This window comes from Podarcis bocagei, assembly GCF_964188305.1.
Source record: "Podarcis bocagei genome assembly, chromosome: 3".
Classification (NCBI taxonomy): domain Eukaryota; kingdom Metazoa; phylum Chordata; class Lepidosauria; order Squamata; family Lacertidae; genus Podarcis; species Podarcis bocagei.
Genome location: NC_138127.1, coordinates 22,843,368 through 22,867,760, shown reverse-complemented (window position 1 = coordinate 22,867,760; position 24,393 = coordinate 22,843,368). Strand labels below are relative to the sequence as shown.

At 41.6% G+C, this 24,393-nt stretch overlaps 1 protein-coding gene and 1 long non-coding RNA gene across 7 annotated transcripts in view; one reads left to right on the top strand and one right to left on the bottom strand.

Annotated features, from left to right (window-relative positions):
* COL9A1 (collagen type IX alpha 1 chain) overlaps positions 1–24,393 on the top strand; it is a 62,891-nt gene that overhangs the window by 2,654 nt on the left and 35,844 nt on the right. Inside the window, exons 4-15 of one of the 5 annotated variants that reach the window (XM_081186924.1) lie at positions 141–273; positions 5,753–6,149; positions 12,312–12,395; positions 13,134–13,154; positions 15,349–15,423; positions 16,309–16,344; positions 16,448–16,510; positions 18,732–18,785; positions 19,102–19,137; positions 22,941–22,964; positions 23,152–23,205; positions 23,832–23,885. In XM_081186924.1, coding sequence (XP_081043050.1) covers positions 141–273; positions 5,753–6,149; positions 12,312–12,395; positions 13,134–13,154; positions 15,349–15,423; positions 16,309–16,344; positions 16,448–16,510; positions 18,732–18,785; positions 19,102–19,137; positions 22,941–22,964; positions 23,152–23,205; positions 23,832–23,885 — 1,031 coding nt within the window. Of the gene's footprint in view, positions 1–140; positions 274–5,752; positions 6,150–6,978; positions 7,118–7,189; positions 7,283–12,311; positions 12,396–12,859; positions 13,099–13,133; positions 13,155–15,348; positions 15,424–16,308; positions 16,345–16,447; positions 16,511–18,731; positions 18,786–19,101; positions 19,138–22,940; positions 22,965–23,151; positions 23,206–23,831; positions 23,886–24,393 lie in introns of those variants that run through there. The other 4 variants (XM_081186926.1, XM_081186927.1, XM_081186925.1 and 1 more) reach the window with 4 other exon arrangements.
* LOC308583161 lies at positions 6,954–21,292 on the bottom strand. 2 transcript variants are annotated; one of them, XR_014006097.1, is made up of 3 exons: positions 20,759–21,292; positions 7,788–7,906; positions 6,954–7,059 (listed from the first exon to the last, which is right to left on the bottom strand). It is a non-coding gene; the product is annotated as an uncharacterized lncRNA (long non-coding RNA). The 2 variants fall into 2 exon arrangements; XR_014006098.1 differs by lacking the exon at positions 20,759–21,292 and adding an exon at positions 14,106–14,136.

The window sequence follows — 24,393 nt, the reverse complement described above, 5'->3', positions numbered from 1 at the left end:
TTTTTTTAAAAAAAAAATGAGTTAAAACAGCAAGGGAGTGCATATCAAAAGAGAGACCAAAGGGAAAACTCAGGCTAGGTTTTCAAGCTACATGATTGCTCAATGGAGGATTTTTAAAATGTGCATATTTGTTCCTTTAGGATATGACCTGATTTCACAGTTCCAACTTGATAAAGCTGCTTCCAGAGGCATCATCCAGCGTGTGGTGGGCTCCACAGCTTTACAAGTGGCTTACAAGTTAAGCACAAATGTAGACTTCAGGATCCCAACTAGGTAATCTATACTGTTGCTTTCATTATTTCTTTTTAAATCTATGTTTAAATGCACAACTCTCCATTTACTTAGCGGGGCAAACTACCTTGCAAGATTTAAATTGTGCCCTCCATCCCACGAATTAATTCCCTCTTTTGCTTCTGGGTGAAGCCACCCAAATTTATTGTGTACACCAGCTGTCTGCGTTGTGATGCATGCAAATAGCATCTGAATTCAGAGTGAAGTGCTTGTGCAACTACTCTACGTGCTGCGTTCTTTTCCAGTTGAGCCTTTCTGTTGTTTCCAGAGATTACCGAGGGTGAGTTCATATATGAATATTCATTAATTGAAGCCCACAGTATCAAGTCCCAACTTCCACGTGTGAAATAGCCCTCATGGCCAGACAGACAGGGTCATATCGCTCCATGCTGCCTCTAGCACAATAATTCCCAGTCAAGGAGCGTCACACATTCATCTGCAAGTAACTGAGTGGTAATTCTCTGAGTGATGAGACGTTGAGTACGGTACCTTACTATCTCATAAGACAGGTACTACACACGTGATTGTGTGAACCGGTCAGTTGAAATTGGCGATATTCACAAATAATAAGAGCCCCAACACTGTTTTGCACAGACTTCAGGAAGCCTGATGCTGGCAAACTCTCAACCGGCTACATTTTGTCCTTGTTTTTCCAGCATTAAAAAAAATAAAATTTTAAAGAGAAATGATACGTTAGCATATAAAGCAATTTATTAGGGCAAGATATATTCCCACCTTACAATGTGGAACATGTTAGAATCTTAAAACATTTCTGCCACAATTAGAATCTTTTGTGAGCTAGGGGAAAGAATGTGGCATGGTGGCTTACCAAGGTGCAGCACAGCAGATTATATTTACAGGCATCAATTCCAGGTTCACAAATTAATAGTGGGTGTTTAATCTGTGAGCGAATTGCAGAGGCCACCTTAGATGAGGCTGTAGCATATTTTACGCAACTTGCCTAGCCTGACTGTGAGTAATACAGCCGTTCCAGAATCCTGCTAATAAAGCCGTTACACCTCAACGCCCTACACTATCGTTTATTCATATATGAAGCATGTAATTATTTTTAATATTAGTCTGGAGCACAACAGCAGCCAGCTATTATGCAGGAAATGGGCTAGCTTTCCTGTAATTTGTCTGGGTATGGTTGAAAGGACTCGCTGTCTTTCCTCAAAGAATGCAGCAGTTTAAAGCAGTGATTGAATCGTGTGCCACCTGGTGGCTTCAAACAGTTGCAGCGGTGCTGTTCACCAAAACCGGTGCTGAAAGAGCCACTCAGGGTTATTCTTCTGTTACAGATTTGCATATAGGATGAAGCAGATTGGTTTTGCAGTGCATTCCTCTATATATGCTATCCAATCTTAGCTTTGTTGTTATGGGCAGGGGTCACAGTCCTTCAGTGTTGTTAGTCCTACCCACCCACTCCCCCCAAAAAGTTCAAACTCATTATTGGTATTACATTGGGAATTGGATATCATGAACTAAAAGTCTAAGCTCATGGGTGCCACAGAACAAAGCAGGTGTGACAGCTTTGTCTCAAACATATCAGATGGAGTACTAGACTATTTACAAGTGTTTTGTCATAAAAGGATCACTTTAAGAAGCTATACGTACCTAAGAAGCTATGACATATTTTGTTTCTATAAGTACCTTCTATTTTACTGGTTGGCAACCCTGCATTAATACGTAAGTCCTTTCGTTTTATATCTGTGATGTATGGGATTTCCCTCTGGGTGTATGGGATTTCCCTCTGCACCCCACCCCATTTTTTAGATTTGCCATAGTCTCTCAACAGGTAAAGCAGGATTGGAGGTGATCTGCTGAGTTAAAAGAGGACCACGGTTGCTCTCAGTGCGGTGGAGGTCAGAGTGGTTGAACTATGCATCCATTCAAGCCCAGTGACATCATTTCCCCTTGACATCACTTCCTCTTCTTTGCTAGGAGGAAGACCGAAGTGTGTGTGTGTGTGTGTGTGTGTGTATTTAATGAGTTCAGAGAAGCACATGTAGCTCAGCAGTAGCTGGGAGGACACCATGTTGTCAACCCTGGTGTTACTTTTCATTTATTGCTAAAATCAACACCAAATACTCATAACAAATTTGGATGCTTTTCATCTTTTTTGAGTCAGTGGCTGAGATCCTTTCTTTGTAATCATGTTCACAATAAGGAACATTGCATTAGATAAAAAGATAAAAAGCATTAAGGCTGAAATCCTATGCATACTTAACGTGGTAGTAAAGACTGAAACCACTGGGTGATGATTTGTAGGACTGGGCTGTGTAAGCATATAGTAATATATTCCCTGCTGTGCAATGAAGAGGCTGCATCTCTCAAACCCAGAGAGCCATATATAACAATACTATCTTGGTTTGGGTTTTATTCTATGAGTTTTTAAGTATAAAAGGAAAAGATAAAGGAGCTCTGAATGTACAGACAGCAAGAGCAGAGTGATGTTGCTCAAATTATTTAGTTCTTGAGGTCTTGGCTGTCGGTAGATATTTCCTCCCAGGGTGGAAAGGCAGTGCCAGATGTTGAATAGCTGATCGTGCAACAGCAATAGGGATGCACCCACTGGTTCCTATGCCAGCATGTCTTTTTGCTGCCTCATGGCATTATTGCAAGCAATTAACAATTTAAGAACACATAAGTTCAAGAAACACCTGTTTCCAGACTTTGGAAAACTGCTGAGGCATCACTGGGTCTGGATTTTCAAGATGCATATTTAAAACTGTTGAAAGGCCACCTCAGTTTTCTACCACCTCTATAACAGATCCAGCAGCCTCTACCATATTAGGATTACTGAGCATGTTAGGTTCCTCCACCCCAAGTGTGACTTTAGTGGAGATGGATAAAAAAACAAAAGTAGAACAAAAGGATTCAATGTGTCAAAGTGGATCTTATATTTTTGGGTTGGTTTTTTTTTTTTTTTTTGGTCTTTGTGTTGTTCATAAAAGTAGACCATACCCCTCATGTGCCTCCATGGTTAATGAAGTAAAGATCCCCTCTTATGTATATCCTTTACATGGCATATTAGAAATATTCTAGCAAATATTTTAAAAATGTGTCTGCGACTGCAGCACCAGCTAAGCTATTTCTCTCCCCCCCCCCCCGAGCATGCAAATTCTATATTGTTTGGCAAGGCTCCTTTAAGGGATGAAGGAAGTTTCAGTGGTTCCTATTTGCATATCTCCAAGGAAACCTTGGAAACTAATGTAAGAATAAAAACGAAAGGATTATCAGTTTTGTTTCTGCAATTTTTCCTCTTCTCAGTGAATAGCGCAAAGTGAATTCTTTATCACTGTTTCTCTTTCCCCCAGCAATTCAATGTTCACTTTGAATTGCAATTATTTACCATCAATATTTTATTTTTATTTATCCTATGTTTATTATTTATTTAACCCTCTCCTCCCCAAGGAGCGTAAACTGTTTGTCCTGTTTCATTGTTGGATTGCTTCATTTTGGGCACTGTGTTATAATAGCTACTGCTCAAGAGACCTCAGTTCATATCCTTCCTCTGTTGTTAAGTTCCCTATGTAGGTTTAGGCCAGACACTAAGCTTCCTATATCACAGGATAATTGTGAGGAATAGAGTAGTGGGATAACATGCACTACTCTTGCAAGGAAGATGGGTTGTAAATGTAACAGTGTTTTACCAGAGTTTATCAGCTCACATTTGCCACACTACCACAATGCTAATTAAGGTGATCTGAGAGCCAGCATTGTACAGGTGGATTGAGGATTCAAATTTTTGAGGCTTTAAAGCCATTGATAATGGTTCTGGAGACTTTATAGGCAGCAAACATATACAATTCATGATAAGTCAATCACATGATCCTTTCAGTATTGATGGCACTTGACCCAAGCACATGCAGATAGCATTTCCACTGTGTAATAAACTGGCCTTAATTGTTGCTTTGTAACTGGGGAATATTTATGGTGGATTTAATAGGTCTATCATCATGGTTGTAAATAAAAATAATTGCTGTTGTTTAGTATCACCATCATTTAGCTTAGGTCCGTCCTTTGAGTAATAGCATTAACACATATAATTTAATTTAATTTAATTTAATTTAATTTAATTTAATTTAATTTAATTAATTAAAACAGGTAAGAAGGGAACAGGAAGCGGAAATGAACAGAAAAGGAACCAGTAGGGAAAGCTGTAAAAGCACCTGGAGGTTTTTTTTTTACTATAAATAGTAGTAGTAGTAGTAGCAGTAGTAGTAGTAATAATAATAGGCTTCAAGCAGTTTTTAAAGGTGAGGAAGGAAGAACAATATGAGAAAACAGTCAGTTCTTCACTTGACAGCTCTGCCATAGGCTATGTATATTTAAAACACATTCAGAATACACCCCCCCCCCAAGAATCCTGGTAACTGTAGTTTACCCCTCACAGCCCCACAGTTCCAAGCACCCTTAACAACATGCAATTCCCAGGATAGTTTGAGGTGGTGAAAACAACGCTTTAAATATATGCTGTGTATGCAACTATAGTATGCACCAGTTGTTGCCTGCTGACATAACACATTATGGTTAAATATTCATACAGTGAGTGGAGCCTGAGTGCAGATCCGCCCAGCAAAGCTAAGGCTGCAGGAGCAGGTCTCGAATATAGTCAGGAAGGAACACTTCTCGGTAGTGGCACCCGCCCCGCGGAACGCCCTCCCACCAGATTTCAAAGAAAAAAATAACTACCAAACTTTTAGAAGACATCTGAAGGCAGCCCTGTTTAGGAAAGCTTTTAATGTTTAATAGGTTATTGTATTTTAGTGTTTTGTTGGAAGCCGCCCAGAGTGGCTGGGGAAACCCAGCCAGTTGGGTGGGGTATAAATAAATTATTATTATTGTTGTTGTTGTTGTTGTTGTTGTTGTTGTTGTTGTTGTTGTTGTTGTTGTTGCTGCTGCTGCTGCTGCTGCTGCTGCTGCTGCTGCTTTAATCACGTGTCCATGAATTCAGTAATGCAACTTTACTGGCAGCAAATGCATAGAAAATTTTAAATGTGGTCACCGCTGGCTAAGTGGGGTTGCTGTTGATCTTGATTGATTTGGTTTAGTTCACCTCAGTGTTACTGGCTAAAAGGTCATAAGCATGATGCCTTGTCTTGAGTTGTTTGTAACATAGGAAGAGCTAATATTTTTGAGTCACAATTCCTTTGGCCAGCAGTAAAGAGCTGATGACTCAGACTGGGACAAAACTACTAGTGGGAGGATGCTGCCCTGAGGTGGTCAACTCTTATAAAATCATATAATTGTAGAATTGGAAGGTACCGTGAGGGTCATCTCACCCAACCCTTTGCAATGCTGGAATTTCTTGTCCAGTGTGGGGCTCGAACCCTGAGATAAAGGGTCTCATGCTCTACTGAATGAGTCATCTTTCCATTTTGACAGTTCATCCCAAATGCTAAATCAGATGAGCAAATAAACAACAACTAGCCTGCTTTACTTTGATCCTATACAGGTCTTTGTATCCTAATGGATTACCTAATGAATATTCCATTCTAACGACTTTTCGAATGGCTGGAACTACCCTTCAGAAGTATTGGAGCGTTTGGCAGGTTCTAGACTCTTCTGGAAAAGAGCAAGTTGGATTGAAGTTTAATGGGCAAGCCAAGTCTCTTGAGTACTCATATAAAGGGATTGATGGAAGTCTCCAAACAGCAACGTTTCTGGATTTGCCATATCTCTTTGATTCCCAGTGGCATAAGGTTATGGTTGGCATAGAAAAGAGTGCTGTCACGCTTTATGTTGACTGTACTCAGATCCAGACTTTAGCCATAAAACCAAGAGGAAAGATCAACGTTGATGGCTTTACCACACTGGGAAAACTGAAAGATAACCCTCAAATTTCAGTTCCGGTAAGTTTTAAACATTTACATTTACAAAGAAAGTACTTCCTTTAGCTTTCCTTTGACTTTTTCGTGTGGCAGGGTGGGGGGGATAGATGTAGGTTGGCATCACAATATATATATTTCAAATGGAGCAGGAAGATATGGCTCTGTGATTTTGATGATATAGGGAAGCATTGATTATCTTTTAACAAGCTTTAAATTAGAAAACCTTATTATAGTCATATATCTGGAAAGTTGCTTGTACTGATCCTTTAAGAACCCTGTAGATACTGGGGAAGGAGGGGGGGCAATTCTGAAAACAATAGATAATTTAATAAACCAGATTATAATGGATTGTGGATTTAATGTTCTGCCAAAGAATTAAGTACAAGACTTACCTCAACTCATTACAAAACATAATTAAAAGCCACCAAACCTTTACACATTTGCAGTGAACGTGACCATCTTTAAACTTTATTATGATTAAGCAGCTTATAAGAATTGTGTTCTCGGTGACATTAAAAGTTCAATTGATTTATGTGGGGGTATCCATTGAAAGTAATATTTATTATATTTGAGCTATAATCCTGTTAATTTCAAAACCTCAGGATAGAAATGACATTATCTTGGCCTTCTTTCTGCAATGGTCACCACAGAACCACAGAACATGACCACACACACACAATCTCACAAGATAACATTTCATGGAATAAAATCACTACTAGGTTTTGAAATCCTGTAACTGCAGTAGGGCCAGAGGTTCGGAATCTTCAGACGTAGTCAGACCTCCTTGCTTATGACATCACAATGCAGAAGCAATAATTGCTTTGCATGAGAAAACTGTTACTAAATTATTCTGATCATAATAATTTTTGAAGTCCTTTCTTCTCTGTTCCTCCGCCAAGAAAGTTGGTATTCAGGAACCTCGGCTGTGACACTGTATAATGAGCATATTTATTTTTAGAGAGGAATTGCGATTGGTGTGAAGTATGTAAGTAAGTGTGAAGTACCTACCGTCTATGACAGATAGAAAATAATTTGTACCATGAAGATGTGGAAATTCCTCTTTTGGATAATGAGTCATGCTGCACTTTTATTTCCCCCAAAAATGTGTTTTGTTCCATAGAAAGCAAATAGAGGCATTAAAAGAATGCACACATGTAAGGCCTTTTTTATTTACTAATTCACCCCATTTTACTAAATTTGTAGTGTCATTAATTAGGATTAATGATATTTTCTATCTTGTTTCTAGTACAGTGGTACCTCGGGTTACATACACTTCAGGCTACATACACTTCAGGTTACAGACTCCGCTAACGCAGAAATAGTACCTTGGGTTAAGAACTTTGCTTCAGGATGAGAACGGAAATCGCGGCACAGCAGCAGCAGCAGGGGGCCCCATTAGCTAAAGTGGTGCTTCAGGTTAAGAACAGTTTTAGGTTAAGAACGGACCTCTGGAACGAATTAAGTACGTAACCAGAGGTACCACTGTAATTGCATTTGGGTCACATCCTATGTACAATAATGCCTTACTAGGAGCTAGGTGAATTCATCAGGGATCAACTGTGCATGAACAATTGTTCTTTCCCCTCTATCGCACTGTTGTTGCTGTTTTTAATGGGAAGCAAGAAGAGCAAACAGAGGAAAGACTGCTCAACTTCCTACCTTTGGTCTGATCACTTCCGTGGGTAGTCAACAAATAACTTGCGGTGGCACTACGAGTGGTAGTAATTATCTGTTCCCTTGAAGGAGCAAAATCTTAAAATGGCCCACTGTGTTCATGTCTGAAAGGAAGTGGAAGTTGGCCCACATTTGAATAAATTGTTTAAAAACAAACAAATATCAATATCAAGTTTAATGCAGATGACTGTGGTTAAGTTGACCACTGAATAGGCAAAGCAATGGTCCTTTATTTCACTAACGTCAAGTTAATGAAACAGCAGTCAGGCATTTTACTTCACTGGTCTCAATTGAATTCCACTTTAGATGCAACAGGGCTAATCTCTGTTTGATACTGTAGCTGAGGCAGAGCTGTTCACAAAGCAGAAGCAAACAGGTAATTTTTAGCTATACAGTGGTACCTCTGGTTACGAACTTAATTAGTTCCGGGGGTCCATTCTTAACCTGAAACTGTTCTTAACCTGAGGTACCACTTTAGCTAATGGGGCCTCCTGCTGCCGTCGTGCCGCTGTCACACGATTTCTGTTCTCATCCTGAGGTAAAGTTCTTAACCCGAGGTACTACTTCTGGGTTAACAGACTCTGTAACCTGAAGTGTTTGTAACCCAAGGTGTTTGTAACCCGAGGTACCACTGTATGTGTTGAACTGCCTGTTTTGTGGGTTTGCCCATGACTCAGTTAAACTGCTGGGGGGGGGGGCAGAGCACGAAGGGATCCAAAGAGCTTTCAGAGTGTCATGTCAGAATGCTGAGGAGTACAGTATCTGCTGCTGAAGGCCTCTTTTAGCTGTTGAAAAATTACAAGGCAAAACAGAGCCACATGGTTCTGTCTCAATTGAATTCCATTTTAGATGTAGTAGGGCACAGTTCTGCTGCTGTAGCTTACAGCACCCACTTAGAATTGGGCTGCCCATCCTGTCTAAACTTATTTGCTCCATTAATATTCTTATTACCTGTCTGCAGATGAAGGAAATTGCTCTTGTGTTATTGCATTTTGATTAGACTCCTACATGAATTGACCATAATGGGCCTAAACTGGCACGTAGCCAAGGACTTTGGCTTAAATGATTTGTTGGCTGCAGCAATTATTCTTCCCACATGCTTCCAAAGGCTTTGCTCACTGCTGGCTGACAGCCTTTTGTTATATCCCCTCTGCCTTTTTGGAAGCATTCGTCTCTGTAGAGCTGTCCTTATTCATTCTTTGAGGTTTGTAACAAAGGGATATTCACTCCAGGATAAATAGGTTGAGAGCTACAGACATCACATCCTGTTTCATGAAATGCACCGACTGCTCACTTGAAAACACTGACCTCCATTACACTGACCACAAGTCTTATTTACATAAAGGAAACTATCAGGTGGCTACATCTTTTGCTCATTGACAGTAGCGTAAGAACTGTGGACACCCTTGGATTCAGCCTAATCACCCACTAGATGGCAATATAACCAGTGATGCCTACAAGTTGGTTACCTGCATAGGGAATTCAAATGATGGTTGAAAAAGTTTAATTTTCAGGTTCTAAGCATTAAGGATGGGGCAGGGGGGAAAGGTGCAAATCAGTATTTCTGTACATTGGTCTTTTCTGTAATGTATTACAGTAATATATCTGCATTTATATACACACATTACCATAGCATGTGCATTTTTAAAATACACATTACTTAGCTGATGAACTGCATATATCCTTCACCCAGTACCTGGGCTTCCTGCATTAATTCCCACATTTCTATTAACTTCTGTTAAGACTTACATTGACACTTAGCTACGATTAATGCTAATCAGGACTTGCTATTTCTAACTAGGTTTGAAATGTTTTGAAGTTGGTTTGCAGACTTTGGTTAAGGGTGTAAACCCTGGTTAGTGTTGTTGACATTGCTGAAGCAAACAGAAAATTCATGTCTGAGAGGGGAGGGGCTGGGGAGAAGGAGCACATGGTTTCGCACCCTGTACTTGAACCTTCCACCATAGTTAAGAGATGGGTTGTATTATTTATACACTGGCCCACCATATTATGCAAACCAGCTCATCAAAAGCATAGGTGTCAAGAGTAATTAAAAATAATAGTTAAAGGTATCTTGGTTTAAAGATGATTATAAAAATAATGGAATTAAGCAGATCCTAGGGATCATTAATAAATCCATGCTAAATTGCTTGTATCACATCGTTATAATCTTATAATACCAGCATGGAAAGTCAGGGCACACATTCCCTTGATTGTTTGCCTATCTGGTGATTTCTGAGAACAAAGAGAGTTTCTTGGTAGATTTAATGATATAAAAGTAACAGCTAGATGTAAACTAAAACCCTGATCTGAAACACACTTGGAAGTTTCTGTTCACTTCAATGGCAGGTCCAAGTAATTTGCAATCAGTTATGCATGTGAAATGTGCAGTAAGGATGTAAGAGAGATGATAACACTAGGAAAGCAAATGTACTCTAAATGCTGGAAACCTAGAAACTCCAGAATAGGGAGAGAAAATGAAACCATAATCACTTATAATGATTATAAGAGGCAGGAGATAATTTGTGAAATGCCCCAGAGAAATGCAAAAGCATATTTGGGAATAAAAGTGATTTTGCATATTATCTTAGAGGAGTTCAGACTTAAAAGTCTCATTGATTGTATGAATAATGTAGAAATAAGTTTGTATTAGTTAGAGAATATGGCAAAATACTATGGTTCTTAGACTCAAATGGGTAAGGGCATTAGCTCAGCAACAGGCAGGTTTGAATATAGGAAATGAGATGACATGATGTATAGAAGAGGAAGTCAAGAAGTTATGGAAGGTTGTGCACAGAAAGATTTTAGGAACATAGATAATATCAACAAAATGATCCGTATTGGAAAAACACGGGTCAAAACAAGGAAATCATGGGTGCTGCAGGCTTATACTTTGTCCCCAAAGCATTCAAGAAAAACAGATCTGTGATTGTCAGCCTTTCCTAGTGTTGTGACCTGATCTAATACAATATTTTCAAAAGATCTTGTAAAATCAGAGGGAAGGGTGATTTAGCAACAGAAATGGCCCTTTCCTTGAAAAGGAATACTATGAGTTTGCATTAGAATATTCTTCTGAGTAGATAACACCATACAACTGATGTACCATGCAGAAAATTACATTAATAGGTGAACGTGTTAATAGGTGGAAATGACCCCTCTGTGCTTTGGTTCAGCAGTTGACTCTGGCTTTCAGTCTGTAAATATTTCCCCCCACTAATATGCAAACATTCAAATGTACCATTTGTAAACCTCACAGAGAGAAGTGTTTGATATCTTGGCCATTTCATAGGAACATTGCAAAAAAAATGTTTTAAGAGCATTGTAGTGTACACAGGAGTCAAGTCTACATGATTCTGTATTCCTTTGCAGTCTGTTCTTTTACCTCACTAGGATCCCCCCCCTTAAATTCAAACTTTTGGAAGAAAAAGAACCAACAAATGTTAATTTAAAAGCAAAACCAAATATTACCCTTTTCTTAATCTGAGCAGCACAACTGGAATTTGACTAAGAACCAGTGAGGGTTTCCTTATAAAGATCTGAGTTCAAATCCCTTCTGTCCAAGAAAAGTAAGGTAAAACATTTTGGAGGGGTCTATTCAGAATAGACATGTTGTTCCAGTCACCTGACACACACAAAAGCCTTTTACCTCTTGAACAGACGTAGAATGGTAAAGTTACAAATTTCCTTTCATAAAGGACTATACATTTCTGTTTTATCCCTTCATTAAACATACTAACGGACACAAATTAGTTAAATGATGCATTCCTTATAGAAAAGACTATATCTGTAATTTTCCCCTCCATTAAACATACTAAGAAACACAGGTATGAGAAAGCAATTTAAGGATTTAATTCATCAGAATTAGTTATATGAATGCAGTCCACACACAGCAGGGTTCTCTTGGAATGTCTTCACAGGATATAGATATACTTTGCTAGTACCCCTTTGCCCATCTGTTTATTCATATGCTAATACATCCAGGACAAGTATCTTCTATATGCAGTACTTTTTTGTTTGGCCATTTTGATTGGGTCCCTAAAGACAACTGTATAAATAAATCCTTGGTTTAATGCATTCTAGGGGCTATTCAGAAGTTTTGCACATTCCTGTGGCCATTTGGAAGGAATGCATTCTGGTCACATTTTGGCGTCATTCTTTTTTTAGCATGGTAATCCACTGCTCTAAAACTGGTGTGATGCAGAGACTTTTTGCGTTCTAATATCTGGGGACAGTTTGCTTATCCATCAAGCGGTCTTTGAGTAATCGCTCTGCCAGCCTCCATTTCCACCCACAGAATGGAGGCAATTACTACCTACCTCACAAGTTTGTGAGGATCAAAGGGATGAGGAAATGCTGCTATCTGTATCCAGCCTTCAGGAAAGGGAAGGCTTGGAAATCAATGAAATAATCATCCAACACTTAAAAGGATGTTAAAGGTTAGTGAGTTAGAATGGTGCTGTTGCTAAACCACTATGAAAAGTTAAACCACCTTCCCTGTTTCTGTCCTAGTTTGAGATCCAGTGGATGATGATTCATTGTGACCCTCAACGACCCCAGAGAGAAACTTGCGGTGAACTTACAGCTCGGAGTTCGGTAAGATTGTAGTGTGAGGTCTGTGCTTGGGCTGTGTACACACCAGCAACTTAAAATGCAGCTAGGTCGTTCTTTTTCTTTTTCTCAATTTGGATCAGAGCTGGTTTGGGGGGGAAATGCATAAGAACACAGTGTTTCACAAAAAAACGACAGGCTAGATTATAGACTGTGTACTTCACGTGTACACTGCTTCCCAAACAAGTGGGTGTGCACTGACTGCAGAGTACATGGGAGTTTGTACACAGCCTTAGTTTTACAACATTGGAGGATTCAAAGTGCCGTAATGCATTTCCTTTCTAGTGATATATTATAACGGGCTGGGGAAAATAATGGCAATAATCTGTGCCTGATCATTCTGCTCAAAGCATAGATCAAGCCAAAAGTTGCTGGAAGATGCAGGCTGCTGGCTGCAGGGCAAAGGGTTAAAAAGCCAGTGTCATTCAATCCCTCCTTTCTAGCCATCAGGTTTCCTCCAATCTCTGTTACCCTCCTCCACAGCCATTCATTAGCAGAATAACTGTGCCTATTGCAGACTGTGCCTTTCTAGGTGTTCTGGAGGGGTCCTTCTGGGGGTGATTTTTTAACATCCTAAAATCCATCTGAGGCAATCAAAGACGAGTCCATGGCTCTCAGTGTTCCAGGCAAGAGGTTTTCCTGCCTCCTTGGGTTTTTCCTGCAAGTCATTTGCCTTTGCCTTTCCCAAGTAAGTTTTGCCTGACTTTTTCTTGTTCTTTTCAGATAAGCCAGACAGCCGTCAAGGTAAGTTTTAAAGGCAGGATGCTTGCCCAGTGCAGAGGATAAAGTACTTCTATATGCTCCCTGTTCTGATCTATCAGCACTCTGCTTCACCCCCCTTCCCCTCTTTGTTTGGTAATCAAAGGAACTGCTAATATGCATTTTTGTAATTATGCTATTATGTTGGGAAATATGCAGAAATTGTTGTGCCCTGCTGATGAACTTCCCTGCATCATTTATTTGGCTGGCTACTTTTAAGAAACATGATGCTTGAATAGATGAAGGTTTGGTTCTACAAGGCTAGATCTTTACCCTAGATCAGACTGCTTTGCAGAGGTACCATTTAAGCAGAACACAATTTCTGTAAGTTCTGGCTTAAGTAGTGCCTCTTCCTTTGGCCTGTGCAGTGATTGAACAGTCCACCCCTCATCCCATGTTGAAATCTGGCACCCCTGCCTCTTGAATATAATTTTTAGCTCAATTGAATACTTTTAATTCAGTTCAGTGCAGTGGGTCAGGTCAGGACTAAGGTATGTGAAATGAGGTTCCATGGAAATCAGTGGAACAAGTTAGTCACCATTTAATCCCGTAGATTTCGTTGTGACCTAAGTTCATTGAACTTGGTCTGGTTCCAACTCAATAGGTGAATATGGATGCCCATGAGGAATTAATATGGATACGTTGCGCCTTCTTTAAGCAATCTTTTCAAAAACAAGAATCGGCATCATTAAAAGAGTAGCAAATGTAGGATCTTTTATCCGTGTTATATATATATATATAGTGGGGATTCCAATCTGTGTCAGCCATTGTGAGTATGGAACCAAACAGAGGTGGTAGTTATTTTGGATGATTCTACATAAATGGTACATCATTTTAATGATTATGGTTTTACAGATCTTAGCCATGTTTTATCTATTATTTATGAATACCTTTACAGAGAAAATGAAAAGGGTCATTGGTGCCCAAGAAACTCACTGGTTTAGCATAGTAAGGATAAGCTACTTTTTAGCTTATCTGAGGAAAGCAGTCTTTTTTAAAATGCCGTCTGAGAAGTCAGGAAACACAAGAATTATGTCTAGAACTGGCATTCTCACAGTCTGAAACTGCCTAGCAAATCGGTGCCCCTGCTTTTAGTGTCAGTAGTTCACCTTCTCTGCAAGAGGTGTGAGGGGAGCGAAAGGGGCCTGCTTAAAGGTTTGCTTCACAAAGCACCTATTGTGAAGTTAACGTTGCCTGGCAGTTGGAATTTAGTCATAAAAAGGAAACCGTGGAGTATGTTGTCGAACCTGAGGGCCCTCCCCAAAACTATTTTGGGGGAATATGAGACGCACACTGAAGTTTCACATAGAAAGCAGCATATTTGAAAGGGATTTAGGAATGGTGTTTTTTTTAAAAAAAGTGGGGGGAGGTAGGTCCTATTTTTAGAAGAAAACTCTTACAGAAGAAAACATATTATACACAGGACCATGATGGGAGGTTTTTGAAACCTTCATCATACATGCCTTTTAGAATATGAATATGGATCTGTAGGAATAATGGTGATCTCTCTTGGTAAGATAAAGCAAAGTGAATCCTGGGGGTTACTTGCAGAGGTCAGTTTATTTCCTCTCAAAGTTTATTATTATTATTATTTACAAATGACGGAAATTGGTTGACATCTGATCCAAAGAGCACTGTTTTATTACATTTTATCACTGGTGTAGTCATGTTTGGGAAGTTGACTTTTCTCTTCAGAATGTATGGGGGAAATGAAAAGCAAAGTATGCTATTTGCACACACACCTCCTAGGGATCTCTGGAAAAAAACCACACAAAACCACTAAACACAGTGATGGGCAGAATGATACATTTTAATCTCTGAGTCCCAGATTTAAAGCATGTGACTGCCTCCGTCTTGAATTGTAGATTAATATAGAGTGTGGTCAAAGTGTTGGGATTTAAAGAGTCCTAATGAAAAACGGAACACAAGTCAGTGGCACAGTTAAAGTTATCTGGGCACTGGGACAGGGAAGCTGAACTCTGGTCACGGATCCTGAGACGCCTGCATTGCAGGGGGTTGGACTAGATGACCCTCGGGGTCCCTTCTAACTCTACGATTCTGTGAATCTGTGGTGGCCCTTAACTGCTGGCTCTCAACTTCCAATCCTTCCCCCTATTTCTGATATGATTTCTATGCCTCCCTGCTCCACTGTCTTAAGTACTCTTTTATTTCTTGCCAGAGAGGCCCCCCAGGTCCACAAGGCCCACCTGGCCCGCCAGGCCCCCCAGGTGTTCCTGGCATCGACGGCATCGACGTAAGTTTATTTTGTGCATAAAGCTGGACTGTCATCCCCGCTTGAGGAATTCCTCCCTGTAGCTGTCCCTCTGAGTATACAGTATTGAGCATGTGACACTTGAGTTCGTTAACTCTCCGTAACCCACTGCTAGCCGGTGGAAGGAATTAGTTCCTGGGATTTTGTGCCAAGAATCCTAAATGTGCATTCCAAGACTCATTTCACGAGGGGCGTGCTAGTGGCTTGAAGTAAATTGGCATATATAATGTGTTTCTTTTACTGTATTTTTCGCCCTATAGGACGCACCGTCCCATAAGGTGCACCTAGTTTTTTTGGGGGGAAATAAAGGGGAAAAAATTATTTCCCCCCCAGGCGCGGGGCTGGGGCAGGGGAGGCCCGAGCTTCCCCCGACCCCAGCCCCCAAACATGCAGCTCTCTGCAAGCCGTGGGAGCCCAGCGCTGGCTTCCGCTGCTTGCGGAGAGGTCCACGAAGCCTGGACGCGCTGATCTCAGCGTGCGCAGGCTTCGGCATGCCGGCAACGCTCCGCAAGCAGCCGGAGCGCTCCCGCTGCTTGCGTAGAGGTCCGCGAAGCCTGGAGAGCGAGAGGGGTCGGTGCGCGCTGACCCCTCTCGCTCTCCAGGCTTCAGCGAAAGCCTGCATTCGCCCCATAGGACGCACACACATTTCCCCTTCATTTTTGGAGGGGGAAAAGTGTGTCCTATAGGGCGAAAAATACGGTAAATTGCATTATGGGCTGTGTTCGATTAGTATTTATAACAGCGATTCTGCAGTCCTAGCAATCAGGGATTTCTTCTAAGAATATCTGAATAAAGCTTTTGTATATGGAAATGTGACAGGTTTAAAAAGTATCCTTACTTTGCCGTTTCCCTCTTCTATTCCTCTAGGGGGACAGAGGTCCTAATGGGCCCGTGGGCCCTGCGGTAAGTGGCTGATAGCTCTCGCCATGCTTTTATCAAAGGATGCATAGGTATCTCCTCTCTTCTAATGCCTTAATTTCCCCCCATCTCCAATGCATTCCTGCAGGGCCCAGATGGAGAACCAGGTAGACCAGGCGTCCCTGGATTGCCAGGAATACCTGGGGCTGATGTGAGTAGATTTTCTTCTTCTTTGGGGCTAGGCAGAACCTCTCTCTGTGAAATGTTGCTACCAATCTGAAAGGCCTCTGGTTGTAATAGCAAGCCAGGGCATTTAGCCTGAGCAGGATATTTCCAAGTTGAGAGACGGTCCCTTCTGGAGCAGAGGCAGACAGGGGCTGGGCGTTTCTAGGGGAGTGGCAGGGGAATGAGCAAAGCAGCTGATGCACTAAGCTTCTGAGAGAGGATTCATTCCTCCCAGAATTCCTTTGAATTCAAACAGGAAAGGTACTACGTGCTGCAGCTGCCCTCCTTGTTTAGGGCAGAGCATAGCAGTAGGAAAGGGAATGCAAGGCAGGGATCCAGAGGTTGCTTGGGTTGAATCAGCACCTGGCTCTGATCCATCTTTCCCCTGCCCACTGACAGTTTTGCAACTTGTTAGGACAGATTTCTCAGAGGTTCTGGGACTGGGGATAAATTAGGAGATAAATTGCACCTAAAAAGGCCCCAAAGCCAGGTTTTGTATGTTCCTATACCTCATAATATTTTGTCTGAGAAAGCAAGATAATATTCCTGAGGTCTGTTCCCAACTTTACATTCCCGCATTTCAAATGGGGTTTCTGATTTTTTTGGAAGGAACATTAGCAGATGAATAATTTCTTCCAAAACAATGGCAGAGATACAGGTGCTGATTAATTAATTGTACACCTGCTTATTGTGAGCTCATGAGAGTGAGCTTTGAGCTTCTCATATGTGGTGCCCTCCCTCCCTCTACTCTGTAGAAACCTATGTGGCACAGGTCATATTCTACACATGATTTTTTTATTTTAATGGCAATTTGTAGGACATGCTTGTGAACTATGCAGGGCTGTCTTTAGCAGATACTGCGCCGGGGCGCAAATATCTGCCCAGCATCCCCCAAATTACCACAGATAGTGTTGGGGTGGCCGTAGCTGCACACTGCCAGCCATTGGGGGGCGCAACTCTTCATGTTGCTGCGGGAGAGTGATCCCCCAGAGGCTTGGGAGGGAAGCTGCACGCCCGCCAGCCTTATGGTTGGTGGGGCACAGCTGGCGGGCGTGCAGGAAAAGGGGAGGCCACTGGCAAAGCCACGCAGCTCCCCCACTTGCTGGGGTGCCCCTGAGGGGCCGGCGCCCTAGCACGATGCACCACTAAGCCCTATGGGAAAGACGGCTCTGGAACTATGCCCGTATAAAGACTCCAAGTTACATGGGAGGATAGCTAAGTCGGAAGAGCATGAATCTGCTTGGCAGGGGGTTGGACTCGATGGCCCTTGTGGTCTCTTCCAACTCTATGATTCTATGATTCTATGAATGAGACTCTTAATCTCAGGGTTGTGGTCTTGAGCCCCACTTTGGACAAAAGATCCTGCATTTGCAGGAGTTTGGACTAGATAACTCTTGTGGTCCCTTCCAACTCTGCATTTCTATGATGTTCTGCATACAGCGCTTTGTAAGCATGCAAAAATGCCCTCAAGTGCATACAAGGTTGTTCAGCAGAGGTTATTTCTTTTGGGCCACCATCTTCAAACCTCTTTCTCCAGAGTAATCAAAAATATATAGGACTGCTGTAGTATAAGTGTTTGGCAAGATATCCAGAACCTTTTAAAGCCTTTTCGTTAATTGTTGTTAATTCTAAATAATGACTGAGGAGGCTGCAGTCCAACACAAGTTGGGTGTGCTTAAGTCCATTTGTTTCAGTGGGTTTCAGCATATTTTAGTTGTTGGGTTGTGGCCTAGTCTGTGGTGAAAAGACACACAACATAAAATACAGACCTTGGGCAAACTGCCAAGTTCCACAGCACAATCCTATGCCTATTTACTAAGAAGTAAGTCCCACCGTCTTCAATGGGGCTTCCTTCCTAGGTCAGTGTGTTTACAATTGCAGCCTCAGGCTCAGGCCAGTTTGAATCTGGATAGCATCATATTTTAGAACTTTTTCTGGGACTGTTTTCACACTGCTTTCTCTTGGGGTTGTTTCCAAAAAGCTTCCTTCCTCTGATGGGAAATGAATCCTACCACTGCTAGAGGAAGGCAACTTTCGGATCCAACTGCAACACTCACGTGCAGACACATGAATACATGTACACACACACACATGTTATACTGAGCTGTTTATCTTGTTTGGAACTTGGCACATTTTATAAACAGTTCCTTCTTGTGAACTAAAAGGTAATTGTTACTGTAATAAAAGTATATGCTTTGTTCCACAAGGGATTGACAGGCCCTGATGGATCCCTAGGCCGTGCTGGTCCAAAAGGACAAAAGGTAAGTTTAAAATCCATTATTAAGTTTTCTTTCAGTTTTTTGGCCTCAGGACTTTTTAACAGGACTTTTGTATTTTGATTTTGTTCTGTGAACTGCCCTGAGACCTCCTGGTATAGGGCGGTATATAAACAACAACAACACAGTCGCAAATATCTGAAGATACTTATTAGCTGTTGATTAGTGATTTTAATATTATGGAATATTATGGAAAGTTCCCCACTATGTCCCCCCACCTCCAACATGAAAACCTATTATTCTGCTCAGTATATAACTGGTTTTAGACCCTCCCAGATAATATACATTTTATTTTTTGCAGGGTGAACCCGGGTTGCCTGGAGGCCGTGGACTGCCTGTACGTAATAGATTTTTATATAGTATCTATTTTAAAAAATCAATACTATGAATTTCTTTTCAGCTTTAGAACAGTAAAACAATGGCAAGAGGAAAGCAGAGTGGGGGAGGGGAGAACCAACCCTCTACTTTCATAATCCCCGAGGGAATTTCCAGTCAGACTAAAATAACACAAGAGCATAGAAAGTAGAACTTCTATCTTGAAATCAGTAGAGAGCAGATTTAATTTCTTCGCCTCCTTAGCCTTTATATGCCAACCTTCAGAAACTGGCCTTTAAAAACAACCTCTGTAGTATTTCATGGTCAAAATTGCTTGTGCTGACAAGATCAGGGGATTTTCTGATGAGGATCCGAAGGACCTTGTCCAGAGTTCTGGGATGGGGCTTTTTAAAAGCCCCTTCCTGCTTCTGCCCCTCAGGCTATTAAAAAAGACCCTGATCATTGGGAGTTGGTATGGACTCCCCCAGAAAAAGAAGTATTATCAGCATGAAAAGCTCTGCTTGGAAAGGAAAACTGGCAGCCATTCTGTGCATAAAAACAGAGCTATTAAGCTATTGTCAGGTCCTATTTACAGATTGGCCTTATCATGATGATGTTTTTTATTTTTATTATTTTATTTGTACCATGCCCTCTGACATGGTTGCCCCAGCCACTCTGGGCAGGATGTTATATTTCTGTCATAGTTTTCACCAAGGAGCTCAGTGTTAAACTCCTTCCTTCAATTCTCTATTCACCACAACCCTGTGAGGTAGGGAAGTCTGAGAGAATGTGGCAAGCCAAATATCACCCAGTGAACTAATGGCTGAGTGAGGAGTTGAACTAGGGTCTTCCATCTCCTAATCCTAATTAACTGCGCCGCATGGGTGTTCATGCTGGGCTTTACCTTGCCTTTATATTTGAACTGTACACACACATATTAGAGAGACAGGAATCCAAAGAGTTCTTTGTGTGAGTGGAAAGTGTTTCTGTGCACAAGGAGAAAGGCGCTGAACAAAAATGGCCTTGGTGCAGAGTTAAAAAACAACAACTCACCCTTTATATTCCCCTGCCCCACCCATTTTCAAGTCATCGACCAGCATATTCAGGAGGGCTGGGAATGGGTGGCAAAATATACAGAAACAAATTAAGTATACATCAAACACTAGTTTACAATATATGAAAACTAATAAAAGTTGAATCAAAACATTTATAGGATGTGAACTCCTGTGTAAACAGACACTTCTTAAACTGCAGAACTGAGGAGCCACCAATAACAAGGCCTTCCTATGTTGTGCAAACCAATGGGAGTGTTCCTCCCATTTCAAATATGTTCGTCTTTCTTTGGAATTGCGGCAAAGGAAAGGTTAAAGTCAGCTTCCCTATGTGCCACAGTACTGATCCTGCTTGGGGTCCCATGCAGCAACTATTTGCATAACAATAGGTGCACACACTGCATTAACAATAACACACTGAAACACCATGTTTATTTTGACCTTCAGAAACTGCAAAAATTGAAGCCAGAGCCCTGTAACTTCTTATGACTTCTGTTTCTTTCCAGGGGTGGAGGAAGGGGGGTCCAGTGGCTGTGGGCCACCCCCAGTGTCACCACTGGGGGGGACGACAAAATGCCAGGCGGCACTTACTGTGGGGCCTGTAGCATGCCCAAGCCACCACGTCTGGTTTGGGCATGCACAGGCTCCGCGCTGGCCCCACGGTCTGCCCACTGCCTCCCCGCCAGCTGTAGGGTGGCTGAGTGGGAGGAGGCAGGCAGACTCTGGAGGCCCTGCAGTGCGCCCCGCCCCTTCCTCCACCACTGGTTTTTTCCTATTCTATTTAATATCATTTACATACAGATTACTCCCTAATTAAAATATATATGCCTAAAAAATCACTGTGGCTTCCAACGAATATTAAAACAATAGAATGAAACAAGGGAATTGTATGTATTTAAAGAAGGCAAAGGGACCGAAATAACCTTAATGAGTGTTAGGAGAACATTCACTAATAACACTTGCTCAAAAGTGTTCAGGGTGGCGTTGCTGCATTCCTTACAAGCCTTTGTTTGTTTGTTTGTTTGTTTGTTTGTTTGTTTGTTTTAAACAAAATAAATGATACATGGAGATGTGGATAAATAGGAAAGCATGCTACTGCTGTGAGAGAAATGTTACCGACAGCAGTAACATGAGTGCAATACTGTTTGTTCATAATGAAAGCAAATTACTGTTGTTTGATAGAAGGCAAAATTAAAGGTGGCTGATGAGAAGGTTCCTACAGATGCCGGTTTCCTAGTGGAACGATTTAGCAGAGCATGTGGCGAATGATTGCACGGAATAGCTTGTGATAGCTGCTAATTTAAGCAAACTGAGTAGAAGAAAGTCACCCTGCATTTCATTACTTGGGGAATCAAAATAACAAAAAGAGAAATCAGTGGAGATGCAATATAACACTGAGACATTTTAGGAAAGATCCAAGCCTAGGGATCTTTGGGGGTGATGTTAGCATATCCTGCACTGCCACCAGCTAGGCCTCACCGTCAGTCACCCAAAGGAGAGATTTCTCGTTTAAAATGTTCTGATGTACAGCCTGGCACTCAGATAGGCCTAATGACTACCACAGACATCAACTTAATTATCTCCAGTGCCTATGCAATTCAATACTATGTGACTGGGAGTGGCCACCGGGACCACATAACACCGGTTCTGAGAGATCTGCATTGGCTCCCAGTACGTTTCTGAGCACAATTCAAAGTGTTGGTGCTGACCTTTAAAGCCCTAAACGGCCTCGGTCCTGTATACCTGAAGGAGCGTCTCCATGCCCATCGTTCAGCCCGGACACTGAGATCCAGCGCCGAGGGCCTTCTGGCGGTTCCCTCATTGCGAGAAGTGAGGTTACAGGGAACCAGACAGAGGGCCTTCTCGGTAGTGGCGCCCACCCTGTGGAACACCCTCCCTTCAGATGTGAAGGAAATAAGCAGCTATCCTATCTTTAAAAGACATCTGAAGGCAGCTCTGTTCAGGGAAGTTTTTAATATTTAACGCTGTATTGTTTTTAACACTTGATTGGGAGCCGCCCAGAGTGGCTGGGGAAACTCAGCCAGATGGGCGGGGTATAAATTATTATTATTATTATCCTTCCTAGCATCAGGGCAGGACCCCGAGTCACCAGAAGATAATGAAGGCAGTGGCAATTGCAGTTGCCTCACCTAGTGCTTCTCTTCATAGCTCCAGGCTGAATGTCTTGCTTCCAGCGCTGCCACCTCCCTACCATTGGCCGTCATGGCTGTTGCCCCGCTACCACCCTTCTTTGTGCTCTGAGGCGAGGCCAACCACAGAGCTCCTTTCCCAGGGCCACCTCCCTGCTGCCAACAGAACGGCCCTATAGGTTCCCTCACCCAGCTTCTTGAAACCGTGCATCTCCGCAAACTTGAACAGAACATTACTTGCCCCTTTGGAAAACGTGTGCACTTCTGTTTCCTAGCATCGTTATGGCAGCAGCATTGAGCTTTAGAAATGTTAAGTTGTACCTTTAAGCCTAGATTAATCTATAAAGAAAATGGCTGGAATTGTTCTTTTAATAAAAAAAGGTTCTCTAAATAATGATTGACCTATTACAGGGAGCATCTACCTCAAAAGTAGTAAGCTTAAAACTTCATGAAATTGCTATCCATCCCAAATACCCAGAGAGCTAAAAATAATGCTTTCATTATTCCACAGTTTGGAGGGGGTGGAATCCATCTTGTTATTTGTTCTCTCATTTTATTGTTGGAGTGCTATGAAGTCTGAATATACTAAAAAACTAAAATGTGCTATATTTTTTCCCCTTCAGGGTAAAGGTATTCCTGGATCTCTAGTAAGTAGATATTCACCAACTATCAGTAGCATAATAAAATAATACACTTTATCTTCAATGCAATAGTCTATTGCTAATATTTTTTAAAAAACAACCTCTTACGGTCTGTTTAGAAAGCCATTTATTCCTTAGATAAGGGTGGCTGTTTATAAAGATTTTAATCAAATCAATGTCTTTTCAAATGTAGGGTCCTCCTGGTATTGCAGGACTTCCTGGTGAAGTGGGCAGAGTTGGGCCACCTGTGAGTATATATATCACTGCATATTTTTTAAAAATCACTGATCTAAATTTTCATGTTAACTAATTAAATTCCCCATACTAATTATGCATGTTTAGGAACGATGTTTCCCAACAATGTCTGGCACATGAAGGCTAACCACGTTTACCTTGAAATAAGGGCTGGATAGCATGGTGAAAAACTTCCCAAATGGTGTATGCGACTGGGCATGCAAATGGATTTCCATGCAGAGGTTTAACTGCATGGTGGTTACTTTTCAAGATTCTGAGTGGTTTTGTATGTAATAGGGGCTTTAGTGATGGTGAATGGAGCATGAGGCATCTTTAGTTATTTAATAGCTGCTATCATCTCTGAGCACTTCAGTAATAGAAATTACCATCCCATATCTTTTCGATGTACTTCTTTTATGAAAGAAACAAGGGATATAGATTACTGTAGCCTCTGTTCCTCCTGTCATGTAAAACTACTTTTATATTCTGTGCACTTAGAGTTTTCTAGAACTCTGAACTTAACCACATTGTAAATGGTCTCCTCTGCGATTGCTACAGCCTTATTTACAAATAAGGCCAGAACAAATATCAGTTATGCAGCTCACTGATATACACTTGTGCCACCTTCAAACTATTTAGGGTGATCCTGGAAAGAGAGGCCCTCCTGGAGTGCCAGGCCCCCCCGGCCCCATGGTAAGTTCGAGATACTCATTTTATTATACATTTATTAAAATGTCTGTTTCCCCAACTCTTTCGAAGTGTGGAGGCATGTTTCTGTGGGTTAGAAGTAGCATTACTTTGTTGTGACATTCCTTCCAGTGCTCACAGTTGACCTGGTACGGTACTGAATTTCAAAGCCTTCTGACTAAAGGAGTACAAGAGACTTCTTTTCATATGTGTTTCCATTTATGCTGGTGGAAGCGGGAGGCGAGGTCTGGGATCATGCACTGTTTCTGGTACAGAAGATGCCCTGCTTCACCAGAGAATACACTCTAGAGTTTGACGAGCCATTTCACAAGATTTCAGGGAGGACTCAACATCCACCTGGCCCCCTTCTAAGTTGTGATTTGTTCTCTAGCAGTGTTGGAGGATATACAGATAGCGGCCTATTTGTGCGGGGGTTATGTTCCTGACCTCCCCACCCCCACCCAGCACATCAGCAGAGCATGCATAAGCTCATTCCGCCCCGCTCTCTCCCTTT